Source organism: Gymnodraco acuticeps, unplaced genomic scaffold (assembly GCF_902827175.1).
Source record: "Gymnodraco acuticeps unplaced genomic scaffold, fGymAcu1.1, whole genome shotgun sequence".
NCBI lineage: Eukaryota > Metazoa > Chordata > Actinopteri > Perciformes > Bathydraconidae > Gymnodraco > Gymnodraco acuticeps.
Genome location: NW_022991680.1, coordinates 207,043 through 234,672, shown reverse-complemented (window position 1 = coordinate 234,672; position 27,630 = coordinate 207,043). Strand labels below are relative to the sequence as shown.

Sequence of the window (27,630 nt, the reverse complement as noted above, 5' to 3'; positions counted from 1 at the left end):
ATATGATCAGTAGAAATGGCCATGACATGGGACCTTTAAATTATTTGAGTGCTTTTTTTCTATTTTACATGAATATCTTTTTGAAAGAATCAGCAGTTTCATAATAGACAACTTTATTGTATCCTATAGCTTCAATATCATGTGACCCAATGACCTCAAATCGATGCAGAATTGTATCACTACACTGAACAAGTAGCACACGTCTGGATTTTAGTGCTTCTACTAAAGACACAATAGCTTTTATTTTATTGAGAACTATTGGATTACTTTCCAATAGCTTCCATATCACGGGAACCCTAACCATTGGAGCATTGTTCTACTACACTGGACAAATAAGACATCTCTTTTTAAATTGGATATTATAGCGTTTTCTCCACTCTTACATAAATATTGTTATGAAAAAGTTTTTCTTTTCAAAAGCTTCCATATGAAGTGACCCAGTGACTTCAAATCAATGTAGTATTGTATTACTACACAGGACTAGTACTTTTTCACATAACTATATTTTGATATTGAGCTCTTGTTGTTCAGTTGCAGAGGTTGCGTTTTCAGATTTAGCTCAATACATAAACCCACATTATAAATGAATGTACAAATGTTTCATGAACCAGATCCGAACCCCAACATCGTTCATCCTCTTAGATCAAATATAATAAAAAAACAGTGAAGATTCATTTCGTTTTATTTCTTTATTGCAGAGACTTTTTTTGAGTGTTGCTTGTATACATGTCAAGACTCAGTCCACTGTACTGTGAGCAGTATTACCGTGGTGCGTTCAGGCGCTGCGTTCACAGCCGGGGGAACATGATCATGCCGGCCGCGGCGTCACGTGTCTTGTTTAATCAAGACGAGTTCGATGACCTTGATTGTCACACTGTGAAATGTCCTTAAACCGGAGCGTTTTCCCATCTGTCGGAGCGGAGGACGTGGAGCTGCACGACCTCGTCCCGTCACACACACTGTCACACTCTGAGGGACAAAACAATGCCTGCAGAAAGCCTGCGGGCGCCGCTAATGCAGATTCAAAACATGAGGAATCACCATGTGAGTGCATTAGACATCTGCTTATCAGAGTAGATTAGAGAGTAACATATTACAACAGATGGTCTAATCAGAAGTAGTGTAAACGTTTAAAAATCCACAACTTTCCTCTCCTCGACTCGCGTCTGTGGACCAAACCAGTTTCTTTTTTTTAGCAATGTTCTTGTTGTTTTTATTTACATCAGTTAAGTATTGCCTCTTCTCATCAAATAGGCTAATATATACTCACGTTGCTACTACCAGTTTCAGTGTTTTTCCACAGATACGCTTTAATTGCATAACTTCCCAATTGTTCCTTTTGACCAGGAAATCACACATGATTCGCTAAATGCACAGTCAGAACTAAAGTGCTTAATGAGACTTTTATCCTCCGTGTAAGCTGCCACTTTCAAGGGGGATACAGATGATGGTTACAAAAAGAAAACTTAATCTCCAGATTGGGATAAAAACAGGCTCAGTCTCCAGGAATATGAAGGAGCAGGAATGTAAATGAATTCTTCCAGAGAGGCTTTTTATTCAGCTCCCCCTTTCTCTCACTCAATGAGGGGTTGGATGGATGCTGAATGAGCGTAGGACCAGACTGAGGATGCTATGGTGGGTTTCTGGAGCTGTGCCCTAGCTGCTGGCTCCGCCTCCTCCTCCCTGGGCTTTGAAGCAGTCCTCCGTCACGCCTTGAGAGGCCAGCTCCGACAGGACGTTGTCCAGGTAGTTGGGGTCGGGGTATCCGTGTCCCGACAGGTTGGACATCATCTCGGTCTTGTGGTGGATGTTGTTCCACACCACGGTGTCCGGCTCCCCCGTGGTGCTGGACGTCCCCACGGTGAAGATGAGACGTCGCATCCACGCCACCTTCAGCAGCTCCAGCACCTTGAGACGGAGAAACAACATTAGAGAGCTCTGATAGAATCAAGATTTAGTAAATACAATCAAATAGAATAGTCTATATACAAGTCATTGGAATGTTGATATATGTAAGTTGCAAACAGATGAATGTTATGGATGTCCTTTCAAAAGTGCAGGTGTTTAACGGTCGTATGGCCTGTGGGATGACACTGTCCCTGAGTCTGGTGGTTTTAACAGCACCAAGTGTTTATGCATTTAATTAATGGCCATAAACGTACAAAATAACATGTTGAATTAAAACAATTTAGAGCTTTTTGTTATATGGGTTTTTGTGCCTGTAAATGGTCTGCAAAGGCTAAAGGCTAAACGGTTTGGTCTACAGAGAGCCGCAGTGACGCGTCCTAAAACCCGGAAGTAAACTCCTTCCGGTTCCTTCCACAAAAAGCAATGCAATCTCTCCGTAGGGTTTAGAAAAATAGCTGGAAATCAGGTCTGTGGTTGAAACACATTGAAGAGACGGATCACGTTTTGTTCAGCCGGATAATCTCCACATGTCTCTATCCTACTTTTATCATTTTCTAATCGTAAATCTTAGGGATAGATTTATGATGACTTATGATCTTCCGTTTTCTCTATTTGAAGCAGATATACCTGCAGGTGTTCTGCGATTGTATCTTTTTATATTTCAATGATCGTAAGTCGATTTGGACAAAAGTGCCGGATAAATGTGATTATAGTTTAGAGCAAAACAATAACACCAGATTAGTTGAGAGAAAATTAAGCAGCAACTATTTTTCTATTTATAAAAAATGCAGCTAAACATTCTCTGGTTTCCAGCTTCTCATGTCCTGCTTTTATTTCTCGTATGTGACTGATGGTTTTTGGGTTGGTTGGAAAACAAAGGAAACTGGAAGACATTATCTTGAGCTCTGGAAAAATAGTCCCAGCAATTTTTACTCTTACTACTTTTACTAAATGTTCTTCATCAACTTGCTCATAGAGCGCATCCATTGCTTTACTGAAAAGACCAATTCTTTTTTTGGTCCTGTTTTGGATAAACTACCTTGTCAACAAATCAACTCAAGAACATGTTACGAGCCATTAGAGAACTTATCACATGGCCACATTCTCAACAAAGTAACGACATGACTCCCAATATTAATTTAAATGCTTTTATGGATTTAGAAAATGTATGTATTGATTTAAAGTGACATGCATCCGCTAAGAAAAATAGTCCGTTGTTACCGTTTGAAAAACGTAGCAACGGCAGGAAGGCGGAGCTTTTTGATTACAGATTTGAAAACATCGCTGCTTGCTTTAAAAGTAGCACAATTCATGATGTCAGACCTTGGAAAGTATCTAGATATCCCTGCCCTGATGCCAAAGGAACTACACACTGAATATGTGTCGCCGTGTGATGTCTGTCTGGACCGCTGCGTAAAAAGGAGGGTTTCTGCCCCGGTACTTCTCCTCTGTTTTCTTGTCGCTCTTGTCTTGTTAGTTGCTTTTCAGCCAAACTGTATAAAGTTAAATAGAACGGACTTCTTTGTGCAGATGTGAGCATCCTTAACAACGGTCAATAAGTGCTTGACAGCGTGTTCTGAATTGACCAATCAGAATCGAGTATTCAACTAAGCCATGTAATAACTGATAAACTGGTTAAGTGATGGAAATGAAGCCATATTCTGAATGAAACTCGTAAGAGGCAGCTGCTGTCTACCGTTTGGAAAGACTGTGTGTCCGGTGTTAGTTTGGGACCCAGATAAACAAAACTGGAATAATTGAATCCACTCTTCCATTACTGACAGTCAACAGGTTATTTATAGAAGTGTGTTGGCAGCGAGCAGGAAAGGAGCTTCTTATTCACCATGGAAACAACAGAACTTTATAATAAGAGAGCACAACATGTTTTTAATGTAATCACAGTGCCACCTGCGGTCCTGATGGAGCTGTGTGCTGATCCCAGGTCTGCAGGATGTTGTTCCATACATGGATGACATACTGAGACCTGGTTTGTACTTGTAGTAGTAGATGTGTATTTTTGTTTTTTCACAACTGCCAATTCTGATTTTCAAGTTGGAGTGTGTGTCTGTGTCTGTGTGTCTGTGTCTGTGTCTGTGTGTGTGTGTGTGTGTGTGTGTGTGTGTGTGTGTGTGTGTGTGTGTGTGTGTGTGTGTGTGTGTGTGTGTGTGTGTGTGTGTGTGTGTCTGTGTCTGTGTGTGTGTGTCTGTGTGTGTGTGTGTGTGTGTGTGTGTGTGTGTGTGTGTGTGACCAAAGTAAGTAATTGTCTGTCCCACTGTGTGTGTGTTTGTGAATGTGAGAATCTGCTATTTGAGTCAGTCAAGCTATTCAATGGTAGGTGAGATCATAGAGGCAAGCACAAATAAAGAGTGTCTACCAGCTGTTCCCTTCTCGCGTGTGCTGTGTGTGTGTGTGTGTGTGTGTGTGTGTGTGTGTGTGTGTGTGTGTGTGTGTGTGTGTGTGTATTGAGCTGAGAGGTGAGGTGTTCTGTACCTTGCGGCCCTTGTCGTTGTCTGGCAGGAAGCAGAAGCGAGGGAAGCCTCTGCAGCTGTACGGCTGTCCGGGGTTAGGGTGCTCCGGGCCCTGAGGAGGAGGAGGAGGAGGAGGAGGAGGAGGAGGAGGAGGAGGAGGAGGAGGAGGAGGAGGAGGAGGAGGAGGAGGAGGAGGAGGAGGAGGAGGAGGAGGAGGAGGAGGAGGAGGAGGAGGGATTTGATAAATGAAAGACATAAACTTTAACACAAGAACAGTGATAGTACAAAAATCTAATAACAGTGGTTTGGAGATAACCTGAGACTAACGGCTCAATACAAATCTGATTCCAGTTCCTGTAACTTTAGAGCAGCGATAAACACAATGTATCTGCACTTAAAGGATAATAAGGGTTTTCCCAAAAGGAGGGTGTCGCTGTGAGCCAGGCACAATGAGAGGAGCAGACGCTGAGCCTTCATCTGTTCAAAACATCTTCACTGAAAGTCAGGGTGCCGTTTCACCTCCAGACCATTCAGGGTTTAGCTCACACTCTTTAAGCTATCAAACTAAAGCACCTCATTTTTATAAAAACACTTTAGGAAGATGTGAAACCCTTTCAGAGTAACCCTTCCATGAGATACATTAAACATAAAAAACTCCTGCAGCTTAGACTCAAAAACACTTTTGCAGACCATTTACATGCACAGAAAGCTATATAACACATAGCATAATACGGCCTCTTTAAGGCGACTAAACTAAGACGAAACACTCTTTTCTAGGAGCCCATACTCTCTGAATTTCATCATAGTTGTCGTGTCCTTGACAGTTGAATGACCGCCACTTTTCAATCATCGTTTTGGTTCAGGAGGAGAGACTGTGGCATCTGGTGTGCCAGGATGTTAGGATTTTGCAGCCCCGCTACATATAAAACATGTGACATAAAGACTGTGGGTATAATCCAAATGAAGTTGGACTCGTGTCATTGGCTCAGACGCACCTGCAGGCCCGGAGGGATGCTGTAGATGATCTGGATGGTTCCACAGTCGGGGTGTCCTGGCAGCGACTGGCCGATGCTGTAAATCTCCATCTTGCCTTTGGGCTGCGTGCCGGTTTTCTCTCCGTAGATTGTCTTACACGAGGGGCACTGCAGGCTGCCGTCCTGAGGTGAACACAGAGAGAGTTAGGGATCTGGGGGGGGGGGGGGGGGGGGGGGGGGGGACTCTGAGTGTTTAGATCAGGGGTGTCAAACTCAAATACACAGTGGGCCAAAATTAAAAAACCGGTACTAGTCGAGGGCCGGACTGGTTCAATGTTTATTGCAGAACTTATTGAAATGAACTTATTGCACATATTAAACCTGGAACTAACAAAGCTTAAATTATTGCCTATAAAAACAACATTAAATAATCAGCTGCATTCATTTCTTATGGCTCTATCTGCAGCTTTTCCAGAGTCATTTCTTATGATTACATTTCCCCACAGGCCAACAACAGCTTCAACAAAACTATTTCCCTCAAAGAGAAAACCAAACATGCCCTGTTGTCCTGAGAGAAAGTGCAGAAGGAAACATCCATTGAACTCAGTGTGCTGCTCTGTGATGCTAGCTCAGATACTTGGCATCTCATCTTGGGTGCAAGGTCATCAATGTTTGGGCTCAGGCTCTGAGCGGAGGAGACCCTCAGGATGGAGTGAAGGTGTGTGTGCAATATACCGGCGGGCCAGATCTAAAAGTCATTAGAAATTATCCTGCGGGCCGAAATTAAATCCACCAAGGGCCTGATTTGGCCCCCGGGCCTTGAGTTTGACACATGTGGTTTAGATAGTTCACTTTAGTCTAAGTTATCTCAGTGGGTTTCAAACGTTTTGATCACAATTTATGTAAACACATATTTCCAAGGCACTCCTTTATAATTATTGGCATAAAACAGGTTTGAAATCATTCCAATGTAGACTATAGGACAGTAACCCAGACATATCGTTTTAAACTGGAGAGATAAAAAAAATGCATAAATAAATAAATGTTAAGGTAAAATAAGATATAAATGAACAACTAAAATAAGTTACATTTATTTGTTATTGGCTATGGTAGGTTATTGGTTATGTTCATATACTTATCTGACATTAAAATGTAAACCGGTCTTTTTCATATGGGGGTTTTAGAGTTGTACCCCCTAGATCAGGTCTCTCCTAATTGTGTGCTCAAAGTGCACCAGATTGAAGCATTTTACTTTCAAATGTTCAAACATTTCTTCCCGAGGGGGGGGGGGCATACCCCCGGACCCCCCTAGAGGATGTGATGTCCACCCCCCACTTCAAACATGTTCATACAATACTGCTAAAATCTCGCCTAGGGCAGCAAACTAGCTAGAACCGGTTAGTCCACAGTATTGAGTATGTTAGTCGCTTTGGATAAAAGCGACTAACAAGTAACATGTCATGTGTATTGCCAAACGTCTTTAAAGGACCACAGTTGTACACCTTTAAGCTCTTTGTTATTCTGGCTTTAAGAGCACGCTTTGGACTTTTATAATAATGTACATTTTTACTCCAGTTTGCAACACACAGCCTGTTGCAGAGCTGGGTGTAAACTGTTCTGGTCTTAGTGAGAAACATGAGGATATGTACAAATATTGCAACAGCGACTTTTTCAGAAAGGTGGTTGAAATAAAGAAGAAGGCTGTTTTGTGTTATACATTAATCCTAGTACGCTTGTATGTAAATGGAGATTTAGGTATAACTTTTAGTAGCAGATCTACAGCTGCCCTGATCGGGTGTGTTCCTGTTCTGCATGGTCAAATTACAGCTTTTGTCCATGGAGTCTGGTGTCTTTGAAGAAAGCATAGACGAGTGTCCTCATGGGTACCTTGGTCCCGTTGTTGTACATGGCCAGCATGCAGAGCATGTGCAGGGTGTGTCCACATTTGATGAACTTCCCCACGGTGTCTGGCAGGACGCTGGGGCCCTCCTCTGTGGACTGCGTCTCATAGCCGGATGCGTTGGACAGCTGATCCATGCAGATAATGCAGTCCTGAGGAAGAGAGGGGTGTTCAGTGGCAGAAAGGCACGTTTTCCAAGAGTAAGGCCAACAGCTGCAACATGAACCGTCATCTAAATGCTGAGCTGAATGCTTTCCGTTTATGTTTTGACCCTTGAAGCATGTGTGTGGAAAAGACTACAATAAACCTCTCTGATGTCTAGGAGGAAAAAAACATGAAACATTTACCTCGTCCTGCACTCCGGCAACTACCTCCATGTAGCGCTGAATCACCTCCTCAGGTCTCTGAGCGGAGGCTGAGAGGAGAGAGAGCAGAGTGATGAATGAGCTGCGACACACTGAGGTCAAAGGAAACCACTCACAATCTTATTTTACATTTTCAGTCAAACACAAGCTACATAAAGGTATGGATTTCTACTCTTGCTGCAAAGAATACATCCAGCTCAGGCTGCTGCTAATCAAAGTGTGCGTCTGAACACACAAGATAAGAGACAACTTGGATGAGGGGCGAATGAATACTAATGGCAGCGTGAGGGATGGAGACAGACATTAGTGCATGTATTCTCTCATGAGAGTCAAATCGGTTCAAGAAACTCATTCCTGAACATTTACGAAACCTTTTTGGTTTATTATACAAGAAGGCTCCATTTCAAGCCATCATTTAAAAAGGGTAGGAGGTTGTTTTCTTTCCCTCCCGACTGAGGAATAGGAAGAAAATATATTCATTGTTTCACACTTTTTATGCTTTTGTGTCTGAAGTGTCGAGAGCATTAATTCAAGTTGAAGTGCCAGACAAAGAGCGTGAAGGAGGGGTTATTTATGGTCATGCAGAGAAGAACAAATGACATCAGGCAGAAACAAAGGGGCAGCAAAGAAGCTTAATATATGCAATTGAGGCGAGTTGCACGACACGTCCTTCTCTCCAGCTAATTCACCGACAGTGTAATCTTATCTATGAGCACGAGCGCTTTGAGGTTGTCACGGTGAATGTGATACAATCCGTGTAAAGGTTGATTTAATCTGGCTCAATGCTGCGTTCCTTTACCCCCATTGGATCAAAAATGGAACAATCCAAGAGTGCTTGATAAATATATTTAACGACTGCTGAAGATTGAATGTCGATTGCAGCTCTATCCTGCAGCAGTGGCTTCTGGGACATTGAGATCTGTTGGCTGCGAAGGCTACAACGTGATTATTTAAATTAACGGTTTGCACAATTCAAGGTCTCGCACAAGTTTCCGTTGAGAGTGCTGAACATGAATGAAAAATAAGAAGGATTTGATGGTTATTGTGATCCTTTGCTTCGTTAGAAGTACTAAGCACACACTGTGAAAATACTCCTGCAATCAAAGTAAAAGCATGCAAGTAAACAATAGTTCAAGTAGTTATTATTGTGGAGTAAAATATACCCCGTCAGTCTTTATTTGATCGATTATATATTAGTTTTCTGGATTAGTAAAACTGCTGCATCGATGTGGATGTCATTACCTCCTTTACGGTTGGCTCGTTAAATCTACAGCAGTGCATCGTATTCCAGACGTTTGATGGCTTTGTCCTAGGTAAAGAACGTGAGTAATTGTTCTTAGTTACTTTCCACCACTATTAGAGATAAACACGCTGCTATGATGGCCGCTGAATAGAGAGGCCAAGTCCCTCCCTTTCCTCCATGGGACCTTATTTCTGAAAAAGTATGCATTGAAGTCGATGGGGAGAGAAAGATTAGCTTTTGATCCCGTTTGAATTGTGCCACGAGTTACACACATGATGTTTGTCAATTTAAAAGATCATTTAGCAAGTTAAAAAAATAAAACTGTCATAAAACTGTGAAGTAACACTTTGTGTGTGTGACCGCTCAATGAACTCCATCTCCCGTCTCGCTCCACACACCAAGACGGCCGTCACGTTGAAACATTTCACTTCTTTCTCTCAGAACGAGGCGGAAAAGAGGTGGAAATCCCTCCAAGTCTGGGCACGTTGAGAGCTGTGCATACACACAAGGGGAGTTAGTCGGTTCCTAAGAGCCAGCATGCGGGACCGGGACTCTGGGATTTGTAGTCTTTCTAGTTGCGTATTTTTCATAGTCTTATATTTCAACAGTTTTACGACAAACTGTGACTTTTTTGACATGGAAATTATTTGTTAAATTGACAAACATCATATGTGTAATTCGTGGCACAATTCAAACGGGATCGAGAGATACGTTTTCTCTCCATCGACTTCAATACATACTTTTTCTGAAATAAGGTCCCATGGGGCGGAAGCAGATGGGCGGGACTTCGCCTCTCTATCAGCCAAAGGTCTTTGAAAACTCAGTTTAGAGACTTCTGTACTTCTTCCACAGTTGCACACAAAGCCACACTTCCCCCCCCAGCTAACACCAAAGTGAAGCACACGTCACAAACACATGGAGACAAATGAGAGCGAGCGGATGCAGGATGAAATGTCCCTCAAGCCTGTGGTGATAAACCAACGGGGAGAGAGCGATGGAGGAAAGAAAAGAGAGGGCCGGGGTTTTGGTAGCTACCTCTCCTGTGCTGCCTCTTTGCTCTCCTAACTGAACTGCTGCTGCTGCTGCTGCTGGGGGGGGGCCGGCTGGGCCTGCTGGCGGGGGGGAGGAGAGGAGGAGGAGGAGGAAGCGAGAAAGGAGCAGGCTGCTGATGCTGAGGATGCTGAGGATGCTGAGGTTGAGGATGCTGATGCTGAGGTGGATGCTGTAGCTGCTGCTGCTGCTGCTGCTGCTGAGGGAGGGGGGCATTGGTGAAGTGCACGCCGAGTCCCACTGCTGACATCAAAATGGAGGCCATGCCTGGAGCGGGGGAAGGGTGGGGGTGAGGCGGGATGGGGTGGGAGGGTGGGGCAGGTGAGGGGTGAGAGCAAGTGGAGATATGCAGGAGTAGAAAGGAACAAATCAAAGGCAAAGGTATGAGAAATGTCGCAGCAACTGATGCTCCCTCCTTGTCCTCCACATAGACCATCAAATCAAAACCAAACTCAAGTGTCTCCTTTTTGATTAGGGAGTAAAGGTGCCATCAGGACTTTACACGAGCAATAATTGTGTGAGCTAAAGTGAAATCTACAGGTTATCCTGAGAAAAGATCTACTAAGAATCGATGGTTTCCAGGAGCTGGAAGTCAGACCTGTCAATCAGAAGACTGGTTTACATGAAACCCCCCTCCCTGTGAACAGCTTAGCAATGCAGATTAGGCGTTGCAGAAATAACATCGTGTGACAATCATACGTTAGTATTAAAAACAAATGTATTTCTTTCTTTGAAGGCGACACGCTTAGCCTCGTTAGCATAGCACGCAGCGCTACTTGCATCACGCTCCACCCGCATCAACAGGCTTTACTTGTCAGGTGTTCAGAATTGATGAGGTGAGAATTGAGTGGTGCAGTGATGATGTCTTTTTGGAAGCCGACCCGGAAGTACACAACGTAAGGGCTCCCTCGAAAAAGAATGATTTTTGAATCGCAGGGAACTACAGCAAAGTCACATGACTTCACGTCACCGCTGCTAAGCTAATGGAAGCTCATTTCAACGCCATGTGTAGTAGCGTCATTTAGTCTCCCGTCGACCATTTTAAGACTCACAAAGTTATCGACATTCATTTAAATAAATAACCCAGTTTGACGATGACTGAATGAACAGTTTGCATCAGTCACCTTTTAAAGGCAACAATAATCTAGACCTGTTTAACAAATCCAAGCAGACTTTCCCGTACCTTTCTACCTCCAACAGAATTGGATGCCGTTCTGTTTATTGAAGTGTTTCACACTGAGAGAAATATCGAGCAGATAACCAGTATTGTTCATTTGTGACTAAAGATCATGAGAAGAGTGCGTTCGGAGAAGACGCCGCATGAATGACCTTCAATTTTAAAAGTCAGGGTACGCTGCTTTGCACTAATAAGGTTCTGGTCCAGTAGCTTCCTCCGGGCTGATGGTATTGATTCACTCGGCTTATCAGCGCCCAGAGACGGAGAGTCATCAGAGAGCAGGAAGAAAAGAGACGAGCGCTCACTGTGCATGTCAATTCTGTCGTTTAGTGACAATTACGACTTTCCTGCCACATGTGAGCATTTTAAAAAGTGTGTTTTTATTGAATTGAATTGGCCATAAATGTTCTTTACTGATTCTCTAAATATATATATTTGTAATGGTCCATTTACATTTCATTTATTAATTTTGGCATCTTTCCTTTTTACTGTTTTAAAATGCCTGTTTGCTTTTGTTAAGATATGTTGCATTTTAATACAAATATAATAATTGTACTATAACTTTTTAGCTTATTTGACCATCTAGCTGAATATAATTTGCGGCTAACATATTACAACACAGTGGTTGTTTGAAAGAGCAGAAATCTTCATGATGCTACAAACAAGCAACAGTGAGGATAGAAAAACACTTTGCAGAGTTAATCCATAAAGCAGAGGAAGCATGCGGGGGGGGGAACACACACACACTGAGGCATTTGTCAGCAACCGTTTGTTCTGTGGATTTAAAATTGTCTTACCATTAACAGCGATTATGGACATTACATCTGAGAGTCTGATTAAGGTTAATGTTCCTTTTTTAATGTTTGGCTATTAATGTGATTAGTCAGAGTTCAGTCCAAAAGTTCAAGGTGTGTGTGAAGGGTACGCCTCTGTGCTTATTTTAAAACAGTTATTACACCATGAACTCAAATGAAATACATTTGGCTTCCCATTAGTCATGATGACTGCCAAAAACCTGCCGACTCATTTCTGCCATCAGAAAGGCAGTCAGCGTTTAGTAGCATCACTTATAGCCGTCTACTTTAACACCGCAAGTATTTGATTTGAGAAAACGTCGGAATTATATATGATGTTTAGCTATGAGGCTCTAAAAAGCCCTTTATTGTTCTCATACTGTCTGTGCTGCAGCACCTCTTTTCACCCTCTGTCTGAAACCAGAGCCCAGTCTGCTCTGATTGGTTAGCTGGCCGGCTCTGTTGTGATTGGTCACCAGCTTCAGGGTATATGCAGGAATCCTGAAGTCAGATGTAATTCCTTTTTTAAGACCCTTTCCATACATTTTAAGACCTCATCGCCACTTGGAGTTCTAACCGGTTACCTTGGCGACACACTTATACTTATACTTATACTTATACAGTATTGATTGTCCTTCCTCCTTATCTTCCAACCATTTGGACGCAGACTTGCATTTCCCCATAACGATGTTGTTTAACAACCGGCGTAAACGGAGCTTTGCGCTATCAAGCAGTGAGCGTGCGATGTCCTGTTCAGATGACGTCAAACCCAACGGGATGCCATCAATAAACTACACAGAATCACACGACACACCTACGCCATGATTACATTCAGGCAGACTGTAGAACACAACCTCTTTGGACCATTCATATACTTATTGAAAACAAGCTACAAAATGTAATACCTTGGAAAATGCCCTTTAATACTTTTTAATAGCCTTCATTTTCGCTAAATGTATTTATCAACTTCTAATACTTTTAGGACCCCGCGGACCCCCTGAGCTTAGAGATGCCCCAGCCCTTATCCTATCACATAGAAAGTGTTGGACCGCTAGCCAATAGAAGTGGGAGTGTTACATCGTGATATCGACGGAGTCCAATGGAGGCGTTTCTCTCACTTTTAATGGCCCAGACTTCCTAAATTGTTTTGTTCTTATTTGCACTCCTCCAGAAACGCATATATTAGTTAACATTTTATTATAAATACAATAATTCTTTTTGTCAGATTCTCAGGTTTGGCACCGTAATTATGCGTCTCTTACAAGTCGAGCCACGAAGGCGTTTCTTTTATTGCGGCTGCAGCACCTTCTTATTGCAGCGTTTCGTGTGGCATTCTGTTCTTAAACAGACTGCCACTCACAAGACAAATGCTGAGGGACAAGACACGTAAACCAAACACACTCTCACTGATTGAAACCAGCGACTGACTCTAGAGCGCGCTGCAGAACAGAGCGGAGGAGGTACGGATGGTCGGTGACCCGTTTACCTGCCAGGGCGGAGCTCACACTGGTGGATCCGTTCAGCTGCACAGAGATGGAGGGGACGCTGCAGGACGGGAGACAAGGACAGGGACATTCAGTCAGCACACAGAAAACATGACTGTGGATGTACTGTGAACGTTTATATACATCCACTTAGGGTTGAACACATCCAGAGATTGGTTAGTAATGACTTAACATTTGCTGCATTTGTAAAGTGCCAATACGGGATATTATTGAGTACCATGACTCATCAATATATTGAGAAATATGAAGCCGACAAATCTGCTTACTATGCGAAATAGCCTATTGTTGGTACTGAAGTATATGGAGCTCTAAACTAAATCCAGTGAAAGGCACTTTTTTATGAACTGCTCAGTCTTAGTGACGTCTTTAAATGTTCTAGTTTTGTTAGACAAAAATAACTTGTTTTCAAATGTAATAAACATACAGTATGGAAAGCAGCTTATCCTTACAGTTAGACATTGAGTCGGCAAATGTTAAATAAATTAGCTAAGAGTTTTGTCAATTATCCCAATTTGTATTTTCCTTGTTTAACTATCGACTTATCAACCCTGTTTGTCTTAACTTTCGAGTAAGGCTCTCACCTCCAACACACAAGCACAAACAATGACAAATGATAAGTTCCTGACCAAATGTAGATATGTAGAACAACCTTCAGGTAACTTCAAAGCCACTGCAGATGTTTCACCCTCTGATAGTTAAGACGACTTGGTACGCAAAACAGGAGGGTTTGTGTCACTGATAGCATAAGGCCTGTTTGACATGAGCTAGGTCAAAAGAACAGAATTGACTAAGTAATGAACCACTTCTTTTAAATGATACAGCTTTTCTTTTGTCTGCATTTGCATATTTATTCTAGCATGTAGCATTTAGCATCTGCTATGAAAGAACTTAAAGGTCCCATGTCATGGCCATTTCCACTGATCATAACTCCATTGGTGAGGTCGACTAGAATAGATTTATATTGTGCAATTTTCCAAACTCACATTGGTTTCTCACAGCATCTCTGTAAACTACGTGTCTTCACTCTCTGCCTTTAACGGCTCGTTGTAGCTCCAATAGCTCCAGCCCCCCCCCCTCCCTGTGAGCACAGTGTGCTCTGATTGGTCGGGACGTTGTGAATCGCGCTGAGCTCCGTGGAGGTGTTGTTTCCTTGTTTAGCGATACACATCGAAACTCACCCTGAGCACACACAGTCACAGCCGAAGTAAAAACAATAAGTGTGGCTTGATATTGAGAAAGAAAAAGGTTGATAAACGCTGTGAGAATGGGTCTGCAGAGAGAACGGGTCTGTAGAGAGAACGGGTCTGCAGAGAGAACGGGTCTGCAGAGAGAACGGGTCTGCAGAGAGAACGGGTCTGCAGAGAGAATGGGTCTGTAGAGAGAATGGGTCTGTAGAGAGAATGGGTCTGTAGAGAGAATGGGTCTGCAGAGAGAATGGGTCTGTAGAGAGAATGGGTCTGTAGAGAGAATGGGTCTGCAGAGAGAATGGGTCTGTAGAGAGAATGGGTCTGCAGAGAGAATGGGTCTGTAGAGAGAATGGGTCTGCAGAGAGAATGGGTCTGCAGGGAGAACGGGTCTGCAGGGAGAACGGGTCTGTAGAGAGAACGGGTCTGTAGAGAGAACGGGTCTGCAGAGAGAACGGGTCTGTAGAGAGAACGGGTCTGCAGAGAGAACGGGTCTGCAGAGAGAACGGGTCTGCAGAGAGAACGGGTCTGTAGAGAGAACGGGTCTGTAGAGAGAACGGGTCTGCAGAGAGAACGGGTCTGTAGAGAGAACGGGTCTGCAGAGAGAACGGGTCTGCAGAGAGAACGGGTCTGCAGAGAGAACGGGTCTGCAGAGAGAACGGGTCTGCAGAGAGAACGGGTCTGCAGGGAGAACGGGTCTGCAGAGAGAACGGGTCTGCAGAGAGAATGGGTCTGTAGAGAGAATGGGTCTGCAGAGAGAACGGGTCTGCAGGGAGAATGGGTCTGTAGAGAGAATGGGTCTGCAGAGAGAATGGGTCAGCAGTGAGAATGGGTCTGTAGTGAGAACGGGTCTGCAGAGAGAACGGGTCTGCAGAGAGAATGGGTCTGCAGGGAGAATGGGTCTGTAGTGAGAACGGGTCTGCAGAGAGAACGGGTCTGCAGGGAGAATGGGTCTGCAGGGAGAATGGGTCTGCAGAGAGAATGGGTCTGCAGGGAGAATGGGTCTGCAGAGAGAATGGGTCAGCAGTGAGAATGGGTCTGCAGAGAGAATGGGTCTGCAGGGAGAATGGGTCTGCAGAGAGAACGGGTCTGCAGGGAGAATGGGTCTGCAGAGAGAATTTCGCCGCGATCCCAACTGTCTGTTATCAGCCTGCAGCCAGGGAGGAGAGATCAGCTGAGCTGCCTGCACTGAGTGTGTGAGGAAGTCCGTGGATTGGTCAATTTGGACCAATCAGCGGGGGCTTAACGTAACGGCTCCGCTGACGTAACGTAACGGCTCCACGGATTGGTCCATTTAGTTCCGGGTACGTGCTTACGTAATCTCATACCCGGAAGAATCAAATGGATGATGACGTTTCACCAACGAGGCGTTTTGGGGAGGTGTTAGAGTTTTACTCGCTACAGGGTGTACTTTGAGGGTTTTGACTCTGCAGACCGTTTACATGCAGAACAACCTTCATGACACAAGGGGACGGTGACAACCGGAAAAGCATGACATGGGACCTTTAAAAAAATACAAATGCAGATCAGATAGATTGCACAGGTAGGAGAATACCTTGGCATGGACATCAGAAAGCATTGTGCTTACCATCCACAGAGTGGTGGTGCGGTGGAAAGAGAGAACGGTACAATCAAAATATGGAAGTTCAAACTTTGTGTGAACAGGAGTAGTTTCAACATAGTCTGCCAAATCAGCTCTGTGGCCTTGAAGCGCTTGAGAATAATAACCCTCATTAGAGTATGCAGAGAAAACAGAAAATATGAAGAAATGGTACAGTAGTGTTAGACAATGCTTTTTAGAAGCATTTGGTTTCACCATATAAGGTAACATAAGAAATTGCCACTACACAACCTGCATGTGTGCATCTATATTCAACAGACACACCTTTCACAGTGATCATGTCTGAGCAAAAGAAAGAATTAGGAACAGAAAGAAGGAGAGCTGGAGATGACACCTCCAACAGGAAGCCAACACACACACATACCTCTGCAGGGCTGGAGCTGCAGATAGTGTTCACTCATTCCTGTTTTACAACATAAGTCAAAGTGGAAATGGACAGGAAAGACAAAGGGAAGGGAAGGGTGGAAAAGGGGCCCTTGACCTACAACCCTGGACAGATAACAGAGGTGTTTTCCCATTCGCGAGTTTGCCTTACTTTTGTCTCGTGTGTCGAAGGAGCAGAGTTAGTCAACTGTTTTAAAGTTGCAGTTTTTAGTTCGAACACTAGTAAGATGGTTTCAATGCGTTTCGTTTCATTTCGGTCGAGTTTGAAAGAAGTGTGTTTAATGGTATTCAGGAAATAGATTTGTTTCTGTCTGTCAGTTGGAATTAATGAAGACATTTCAATTATTTGTTGTACCTTTCAATATTCATAACTCTCCAAATTCCTTTTTATTTTATTTATCATCTATTCCCTGGAACGCACATCATGGCATTGGGGAAGAAACATGTTGCCTATCAAACCGGATGTCATGTTTACATTACATCACTGTAGTTTGGAGCTGGGGACAAACATACAGTGACCCCTGCACAGTTATTTGTCCCCCAAAAAAGCCACTCTTGCAACCTTTCCCACTGAAGACAAAAGCCAGACGTGAGTGGTTTATTCTCCTCTGGGACTTTCGGGACATCTTTCTGCTGTCGATAGACTCGAGCCTGACTGAATGACACTGCAAACCAACACACAACCATCCCATCAGAAACACACCTTAACCCGTTGGCACTGGCCGAGCTGGGCAGAAGCGGTGCAGACAGTTGACTTCCAGAGGCTGGTGGAGGCCAGGGGCTGCCCCAGGACATCCCCCCCACAGAGAGGGGTCTCCTCGGGTACGGGGAGTACACAGAGGTGGGGTGGGCCGCCACAGCCCTCCCTGTGGCCTGAAGAATGGGCCGGTTCAGACTGCCTGATGAAAAGGAATGTCGTGAGCGGCTGGGCATGGGACCTGTGCTGCTGTGGCTCAAACACTGCTGGCAGGAGCAGGCCGCGCCAGAGGAGGGGATGGCCGGGGGTCCGGAGGAGGCCAGGGGGTACGGGAGGTTACACTGCCGTCGCACCTGCCGTCTGAAGCCGCTCGCTTTGTTCACCTGGGCCAGAGACGTGAGGTCAACTATGTAGTTGTATCCGTGCGGGCCCAGGTCCGCCGTGCCTTGGCGGGCCTGGTAGCTGTGCTCCAGGAGGATGGAGGTGCGAGTCTCGTATGGAGTCCATCCCCCCTCATCGTTCAGCCATTCCCAGTAAACACCACTGCCCAGGCCTGAGGACTGGGCGAACAGGGAGCGACGCACTGACCGTGTCTTTCCTGCAAATAAAATAAAACACCATTATTAAAAACACTTCTTTAAAGCTCATTACGCAAGCCTTATATGTACACATAAATCCACATTTTCAGTCAAAATCACATAAGGGGACCATGACACAGAAAAGATCCCAGAGAACCATTTAAATATAGATGTCAATAATGTAAACATCATAATCCTTAATCCATAAGATTTTCCTTTTGGCAGCCTGCTCTGTTATTTAGCCAATGGTGTTTCATGGTGATGTTTAATATAATTATTTAGAAAAGAGAAGAGCACTTCAGATATAATAACAACTATTCCCAATACTTGTTATTGTTTGAACGAATCAGCACATATGTATAATAGTACATATCAACAGTGACATATAGTATTACTATTGAACTCAATATTAATATACAGATTTAACATATAATTGAAGTCAGTGTAATGTGATAGGCCAACCCACAACTAACTAAATGCAAGCAATGTACACTTTTATATTATACTAAGTTAGCAACGTATACTAGCCTATAAGTAATTACAGTTTGGAATAGACAATATGCTAATGTAACAAGCAATTTGACAGGTTATAGAAAGCCTATGTGGACAAGTTAGCTAACGTTGAATACAAACTATTAAACAGGGTAAGTTTAATAATGTTAAGCTGAGTATTTTGCTAACCTTAGCTAGCAGCTATGTAAACACGCATCAAAACAACAGCGTCCCTGTAAGCTAATGCTAAGTAGCTAACTAGCTTTATCTGTTAGCCTGGCCTGATGGTGTTTCCAGGACAGGTGCAACATTTGAACAAAAACACCGAATAGGAAGCTCATAATAGAGGTATTAAATGTCATAGTGTGTCATATTCTCACCTGTGTCCTGTCGAAACTGCTTCAGGCTCGGTATGTCGATGAGATAAGGCGTCAGGCTGGGGTCTGATTGTCCGAGGCAGATGCTCGTTGATCCGGCTGCTCCTCCTCCTGCTGCTGCTCCTCGCTGGTTCCTCGTAGACAAACACCGCTCGATGTGGGCGCTCACCTGTCCGCTATAAGGCCTCCAATAGCCCAGGTCATCCTGCCATTCCCACACCGCTATCATGGGCTGAGATTGACCCACGGGTACAGAAGGAGTAGCCGAAACTGTCGGCCCATTTCTAGACCCGTTTACCCTGGCACAGGATCCAGACACAATCGCCATATTCAAGCTAACAAACAGCTAGTTCTGGTTAGCTGGTGTAACTGCTATACGACGAAGGAGAAAGACGTCTGCTAGCTTGGCTCGTTAAAAAGTGCCATGGTGAATTTGTTAAGAGGATGGTATGAGGTAGAGATTAGATGGTTGATACACAGTTAAGTGCATGTTGACAAAAATGGTGCATTCAGAGGCTTAGCGGATAAACGTTAGCTTTGTGACAGCAGCGTTGCCAGGGTTCCTTCCGTCCTCTACGGCCGCCTTCAGGGACCTCCGTGAAAATCGTAATTCTAACCACGTTTGTGGGAAACCAGAATCAGAGTATTGCGAAATTCCCTTACAAGGAATTTGCCTTGGTGTTTGATCCATTCAAAAAAACGGAATGAGAGGAACTGCAGAAGTCAAGAAGATACAGGTATATTTCATTTCATTTTTATTTGTTCCGTTCATGGTACGCAAAACCCAATGTACAATAACTGCCAACAAAACATGTCTCTACAAACACACCATTGAGGGAAAAGTCCGGGAGAAGAAACAAATCTTATATTACCTGCCCCTTTCTAAAAAAAACACAAAATAAATAGAAATAGATTGTCCGTCCTTCATATTTTTCACAGCCAAACGTTTTCACAGCCAAACATAACAGTATCTTAGGATACAAAGAGAAACACAACAAATACTTATTTCCCACTTGACGGTTAACGTAAAGAAACAAAACAACAACAAAAACCAACAACACCAAAACATCACATGTATAAGGAAAAGGAAAAGTGCACCCTCATCTGAGTCCTACTCAGGGTCGGCTCTAGAACAAATCGAATGGGGGGGAAATCATTTACAAAGGGGGGGCACACACTGCCGTCAACAACCAACACACAAACACCAACGCAACTTCAAAAAACATGCTGTAAAGTCTATTGTCTTTCACACACATTGCAGAGTGTAGTGCTATTGTATAGCGCACCTATGACTTGTGCATACATGCACGGTTGTGGCACGACCACCAAAACAGAAACATATAAGGACATAGGCCACCATATAAAAAGGGTGCAAATGTATTTAGTATCCTATCCATGTGAACATGTTTTAGGTGGGTGTGGATCTAACCTCCTCTAGGAGGGTCTGGGGGCAAGCTCCCCCGGGAAGATTATTTTTTAAATATTGAAGTTAAATGCATCAATCTGGTGCACTTTGAGAGCAACATGAAGAGATCTATGGATACATCTCTCAACATCCATGTGAAACAGAACTGTACACAGATTTACTTTTTCTTTATGGATATTTTCCTAATCACTCCCCTTTTAAACTGTATTCTTGTGTTACTGTCCTATAGTATTTCATACCCGTTTTTAATGTATTCTCTTATTCTTTAATAACTATAATGATCATATAAAGGTATTCCTCGCAAATACTTGTTTACATAAATGGTGACCAACCCGTTTGAGACCCACTGAGATAACCTACACTAAAGTGAACTATCTAAACACTGAGAGAGTCCTTTACCTCACTGAGCTGAGGTTATAAGATCCTCTCAGTCTGACAGGAGAGGACTCTCCTCCACCTTGGTGTAGAAACAGCTCTTTATATCCGTTAGCATAGCGAGCTAACCAGATGCTAACATCAACATTCCACGTTACCGCTCGCGCACTCACAAAATGCGCTCGTGCCACACACACACAGAGCCGAGCTTGAATGAAACACAGAGACCCAGAAGTAGGATACTTGTACTGTACTGTATATGTATATCATATTATTTTCGATGGCTTTACTGTATAATCACTAATCAGTGTAACAGATGAACAGATCGCCACGGGGCTTTCATCTAAACACACAGCCACGTAATGATAACAAAACAAAGGTCGGGGGTCATTGGTCAAGCAACACACCAATCAGAGAGCAGCAGTGAGCACAGCTCAGGCTGTGTTTTATATTTGTATTCTTTATTTCTGACGTATTTCACACAAAAAACCTTTAGTGGAAACGTTTTCACTTATATATATTTTTTTTTTTAAACGGCAAAGTGGCTAGGCTTGCCCACCCTGCGTTGGGGGGGCACAGTGACTCATTTGGGGGGGCATGGCCCGCGAATGACCCCCCATGACGCCGACCCTGGTCCTACTTGAGAAGAAGGTGAAAAGCGGCGCATAATAATAATAATAATAATAATAATAATAATAATAATAATAATAATAACAATAACAATGGGACCTGCAAATACAGAACAGAGATCAACAATATTTACTGCAGGACCAGAGTACATATACTTATTCACATTCTGCTTCATATAGTGCCATCTTTCTTAATTTATACAATTTCTTTAACTGAAAAATACATATACAATTCTTTAGATCCTTCTGTTGAGAATTCCACCATTTTACACCAACCACCGAAATACACATTTGCTTTAGAGTATAGTCCGTGCATAAGGATGCTTACAATTACATGTCCTTCTGTGGTCTTCCTTGTCTGATCCAAAAACAAACAACTGTTGTAAATATACTGGTAACATTCTGCTTCTGCTATACACGAAGAATTGCATGAACAATCGGGAAATAATGTAAACATTCAGAGGCTTTTTTTGTCATAAGCACAATAGATAAAGTGGCGTTTTTGGCACTGAAAATCTGAGGTCCTATAATAATAATAATAATAATAATAACAATAGATTTATTTTGTTAGCGCTTTTACAGGTGCTCAAAGAAGCTTTACAGATATAGTGAAAATAAAATAACAACAAATAAATATATATCGACTCCACTTCGAGCGATATAACTATTAACAAAGCACTTCTATACTAATAAAGGACTGGCTTATCTAAAGCCAGTTGAGTAGCACTTGAAATGTTTGGCTCTATGAAACCTGATGTACTTATATGATTCTGTTTTCTTCAAGGTTGTGTCTTCCTGGTCGAATGTACTTATTGTAAGTCGCTTTGGATAAAAGCGTCAGCTAAATGCAATGTAATGTAATGTAATGTAATATAGTTAAAGTCAGATAATACACAAACAATCACACATTAAAAGCAAGATTGAAGAGGTGAGTTTTTGTGAGTGTGTTGAAGGTGGTGAGGTCAGTGCAGTCTCTGATGGGTTGTGGGAGTGAGTTCCAGATGCGGGTGGGGATGGATAGGAGGTTGGCTTCTGATGAGCGGAGGCAGCAGGCAGGGGTGTGGTGGTGCAGCAGGTCTGTGAGGTGGGGGGGGGGGGCTGGTTGTTGAGGGCTTTGTGAGTAATCAGGAGGACTTTGAAGTTGATTCTTTGACGGACGGGGAGCCAGTGGAGGTTCTGGAGGACGGGAGTGATGTGGCCTCGGGAGCGGGTGTGGGTGAGGAGGCGGGCAGCAGAGTTCTGGATATGTTGGAGTTTATTGAGGAGGTTGGATGGTATGCCTACAGAGCACTTGTGTCAAACTCAAGGCCCGGGGGCCAAATCAGGCACTTAGTGGATTTAATTTCGGCCCGCAGGATAATTTCTAATTACCATTAGATCTGGCTCGCCGGTATATTGCACGCACACCTTCACTCCATCCTGAGGGTCTCCTCAGCTCAGAGCCTGACCCCAAACATTGTTGAACTTGCACCCAAGATGAGATGCCAAGTATCTGAACTAGCATCACAGAGCAGAACACTGAGTTTAATGGATGTTTCCTTCTGCACTTTCTCTCTCACGACAACAGGGAAAGGTTTGGTTTTGGTTGAGGGAAATAGTTTTGTTGAAGCTGTTGTTGTCCTGTGGGAAAATGTAATCATAAGAAATGACTCTGGAAAATCTGCAGATAGAGCCATAAGAAATGAATGCAACTGATTATTTAATGTTTAATGTTGTTTTTATAGGCAATAATTTATGCTTTGTTAGTTCCAGGTTTAATATGTGCAATAAGTTCATTTCAATAAGTTTTGCAATAAACATTGAACCAGTACCCATTTTTTAATTTTGGCCCACTGTGTATTTGAGTTTGACCCCCCTCCCTGGATGCTATAAGACTGCAATATACAATAAACTTAAGAAATGAAAACAACTGCATCATATAACAAGTATATAACTGTTAGAATAAGAGCCAACATGAGGAATGAATATTTAATTTTTGTTAAAAGTATTAATGCCACACAGCACTTAAGGATAATATATGTGTAAAGATTATTAACTACTTATATTGTTTATATTTTATCATACTATAATAAACTTACATTCTTTATTTTGTATTCCTATTTATCATGGTGTACTCTTAACTGATGTATACTGTGTTTTTAGTACTAGACTCCTGGTACTAGGATGGGTTAAAAGCAGAGAACACATGTCACTGTGTGTGTGACCATCAAAGAGGGTTTCATCCCTTCTATTCTATTCTCATCGCTGCGTCAGTAACTTACAGAGTGCACCTGAAGGTTGCATTCTTCTTCTTTTACATCAAACTTCTTCATCGTCCATCCTCCACGTCTTGCTCTGCCTCTTTATTTGAAGGAGATAATATCACTCTCAACAGTATTGCTGCCCTCAACTGGAGAGTAATGGGTATGACACAAATAACACTTGGAAAAAAAACCTGGTAAAAACTTTAGGTCTGTTGCATACATAATCTTTAAAACCTGTCCTCAAATATTTTACATAAAACTCGATGTGAAGCTTGGACACGCACTTTCATGAACACAGCTGATTTAAAAGAACAATATGTTTCAATTTGTACTTTTGAGAAGTCTGTGACCTTAATACATGCAAAGCAGGCTGGACTTAATTTCATCGCAGCACAAATGAATCGATGCATCATGGATTATATGAAATATTAAAGATTAAACTGCTTTTATAATCTTCGTGCCATTGTCTACTCAACCTTGTTTATCTGGAGAGTCTTCATTAAGCTCACATAAAATATAACAGAAGTTGAAAGCTCTGACACCGGAGTGAAGAGCGTTTTAATTTAGAGCAGAGTGTGCATTAACCCATGAACTGACACATAATCAATAAATAAATCCACGCGAAGTCGTCTCACAATGACAAATGTAATCTGAGTCCATTTTAAAGTATCATGCTGCATTTTAATATAGCCTACTGTTCACTTCTGCTTTTTTGCAATACAACCGGGACACAATACTTTCACACATATTAAACAATAAAATGAGAAAGTGACGCATGAAGCCAATAATGGGTTCCAAGCGGTTCCAAGTCAGTGAGTCAAATAATTTAACTTTGAGAACAGGACTTTGATTTATCAGTCTGCAAGGTCTTCATCTCCGAGGTATACATTTGAAAGTGCTGCAGTTTAAGTGACGTCTGATAAACTGACCTCTGCAAACAGGAGAGAGAAGAATGTCGATAATGGAAATAAAGTCCCTTTAAATAATGAAGATATTTTGCTGGTAGAGCTGCAACTATTAGTCATGAATCTTTATCTTGATCAACAGACAAATAATCACCTATTTTTTTAAATAATTTAATCGTAATTGTAATGACATAAAATGCTGTTTTGTGAATCTCATATCTGGAGAGTTCCTGTTTTTATATCATATTAAAGTAAATATCTTAGATTTCAGACTGAAACAAATACATTTTTAAACTTCACCTTGCACTTTGAGAAACGTAAATTAACATTTTAAACAGTTTATTGACGTTTTATAGAGCAAATACTATTACATTCATCAAGAAAATTATTTGACTTCATAGAAATTAATCTTAAAGGTCCCATGTCATGGCCATTTCTACTGATCATGTTTCCATTGTTGAGGTCGACTAGAACAGATTTAAATTGTGCAATTTTCCAAACTCACATTGGTTTCTCACAGCATCTCTGTATAGTATGTGTATTCACTCTCTGTCCTAAATGGCTTGTTGGAGCTCCTGCCCCCCCCTCCCTGTGAGCCCAGTGTGCTATTGATCGGGATGTTGTGAGGCTCGTTGCTGCTGCGAGGAGCGGCGATACAGCCAGACACAGCGAAACTCACCCTGAGCACACACAAACACTCACAGCCGAAGTAAAAACAATAAGTGTGGCTTGATATTGAGTAAGAAAAAGGTTTATAACGCTGTGAGAATGGGTCTGCGGAGAGCATTTCTCCACCATCCCAACTCGTCTATTACCAGCGTTCAGGGAGCTCTATGCAAGTCAATGGGACTCCCTGTTAGTTAGCCAAGGGATCCTGGTGTGTGAGGAGCTCCGCGGATTGGTCCATTTGGGCCAATCCGGTCATTTGTTGTTGATGTGGGTGTTCACACGTCACAGAACCCAGGAAGCAAACAATGGAAAAAGAGAAATCCCCAACGAGGCGTTCTGGGGCAGCATAGACAGGTCTTTCCTGTGTTAGAGTTTTACTCGCTACAGGGTGTACTTTGAAGGTTTGTGCCTGCAGACCGTTTACATGCAGAAAAACCTTCATAACAAGGGGACGGGTAATAACCGGAAAAGCATGACATGGGATCTTTAAAATGCGACTTAAAGGGGACATATCATGCTATATTTGAACAATATATTGTAGGGCCATACCTATATAAAGTATATAAATATATATTTTTTTCAAAATACCAAACAGATAATGCATTTTAGCCATGCCTCATTTCGCTCTATTAACTACGGTGGCTGGCAGGTGCAAACGCTGCACAATGGCCCAAAACGCATACATCAGCAGGAAACACCTGCAAATAATTAAATGAAAAACAAACAAACCCTGAAAACAAATACAAGAGAAAAACGCTGCATTTACAGAAATGATGCAAACTAAATACAACACACAAACCCCGAAAACAAACGCAACAGAAAAATGCTTCAAATACCGAAACGATATGCAAAGTCAAAAGCACGTACAAATCCCAAAACAAAAAAAACATTCCGGAAGTGCTCCAGGCCTCTAGGGGGCCCGCTAACAGATTGACGTCTGACCAGACATAGAGAGAACGAACAAGAGTGATGGAAATCGGGAGGAAAGAAAGTTCATTTAAGTGGAGAAAGATATAAGAAGGTAAGTTTTGTTTTTATACATAGAGCGTCATATTCATATAGCTAGCGTTAGCGTGCCTAACTACTACACCAGCTGAAGCTCTCGCTTCACGTGAAGAGAAGATAAAGTGAGGGAAGAACATTGTTAAAAGAGATGACAAATCATCTGCAGGCAAATAACACGGGCCATAGTGAGTACCGCGGAAAAAGGACATTTCAATTCTTAGCAGTTTGTTTATATGTATGTATTTATATATAGATGTTGCAACTATACAGAGCTTTAGCAATTGCCTGTAACTATGGTCATGCTAATAAAGCTATTGAATTGAGAGAGAGAGAAGTGACAACATGTGAAGAGGGACAAAGTAATGACAGGAGAGTAGTGTGCATTAGACATGCTCAAGAACAAATATAGAGAAGACATTCAAGGAGAGACAGAACACAGATTCAACGGTAATCATGATGTGTCTTTCTATTTATTTAGCTAACCACTATTTAGACTATGTGTTTTTTATTGACTTGATTAAATGGATTTACTACATCAATGTATTTTCAGGCCGCCATGTTTTGTCCTTTCTGTGGCCAACATCTGGGGACAGTTCAAGTGCTCTGCGGCAAACATGTACAGTTTGTGGCAGAAGTTGAACACGAAGTAAGTTCACTTTTTCTATTGTATCTGTTTCAAATGCAAGAAATAAGGATTCAACACACTGCTCTGTTTAGAATACTAATTGGCAGATGCAGACACTAGTTATCAGCATGAAGGACACATTTTTTCATTGTCTGTTTATGTGAAATATGTCGAAGCCATCATTCAATTGTAGACCAATGCGTGATTAAATACACAAAACAGCTTATATTATACATTCATAATTGTGTATTAGTTCTATCTTTATAGAGAACATTATACATTTTGAGACAGTGAGCGGCTGGGAAAGTCACATCGCCATGGGGCACAAACAGTTGCTATGACATGATGTTTTCTTCGCATTCTCAGCATAAGGAGGGTCAGGAACTCACGCTTGGGACCACCAGTGTCCCCTCCATCCTCAGTCGAATGAGAGGGGTCGAATGAGGCACCTTTGAAGCTGCGGATTGCTCCATCCCACACATTGGCTCTATTCATATTGACCCTGCTGCAAGATGTATTTGTTATTTTTGCAGAGAGTTCTGCAACAATGTGCCGCAGTCAGGTATTCTGTGCTGGGAAAGACAAAGTGATGTATTGTAATATTAAATTGCAATTCTAACAAGAAAATGTATATATACATACTAGGGATGCACGATATTGGTTTTTTGAAACCGATACCGATAACTTCCTGCTTCTCAAGACCGATACCGATACCGATAATAATAATATAATATATATATATATTAAATGTACCTGTAGTTTTTGCACACCTGGTGGTAGAAAAAAGACTAGTAGTGAGCAAATGACATGAGCATTACTACTATGAACAAAACAAAGCTAAGAACAGTTTTGACTCTCGTCAAGCGCCATCATTTCTATGATGAAGTTAGAGATCGTTTTAGCCCTGGGGTCGTCTCTGGCAAACTTCTTGCCTTTTCCAAAAGCCTCGTCGATCGGTAAAAGCCCCGGTGCCTTTGCAGCTGGCTTTGGATTCGCCGCTAGTTTAGCAGCGCAGGCGTCTTCCTACGCTTTTAAC

General features: G+C 42.5%; 1 protein-coding gene and 1 long non-coding RNA gene across 4 annotated transcripts; one reads left to right on the top strand and one right to left on the bottom strand.

Moving 5' to 3' along the window:
• Positions 1 to 670: 670 nt before the first annotated feature.
• On the bottom strand, positions 671 to 19,338 carry dtx2 (deltex 2, E3 ubiquitin ligase). Of its 3 annotated transcripts, none has more exons than XM_034198750.1 (9): positions 18,721 to 19,338; positions 17,277 to 17,868; positions 13,366 to 13,424; positions 9,894 to 10,151; positions 7,598 to 7,665; positions 7,238 to 7,402; positions 5,372 to 5,533; positions 4,399 to 4,488; positions 671 to 1,908 (listed from the first exon to the last, which is right to left on the bottom strand). In XM_034198750.1, the coding sequence occupies exons 1-9, from the start codon at positions 19,043 to 19,045 to the stop codon at positions 1,657 to 1,659; spliced, it is 1,971 nt and encodes a 656-aa protein (XP_034054641.1). In that variant the 5' UTR covers positions 19,046 to 19,338; the 3' UTR covers positions 671 to 1,656. The 3 variants fall into 3 exon arrangements, with proteins under 3 accessions (XP_034054641.1, XP_034054640.1, XP_034054642.1); XM_034198749.1 differs by having other exon boundaries at positions 9,894 to 10,175; positions 18,721 to 19,337; XM_034198751.1 differs by lacking the exon at positions 9,894 to 10,151 and having other exon boundaries at positions 18,721 to 19,337.
• A 6,590-nt stretch (positions 19,339 to 25,928) lies between these two features.
• LOC117534525 lies at positions 25,929 to 27,216 on the top strand. Its single transcript, XR_004567245.1, has 3 exons — positions 25,929 to 25,985; positions 26,520 to 26,615; positions 26,961 to 27,216. It is a non-coding gene; the product is annotated as an uncharacterized LOC117534525 (long non-coding RNA).
• The last annotated feature ends 414 nt before the right edge of the window (positions 27,217 to 27,630 follow it).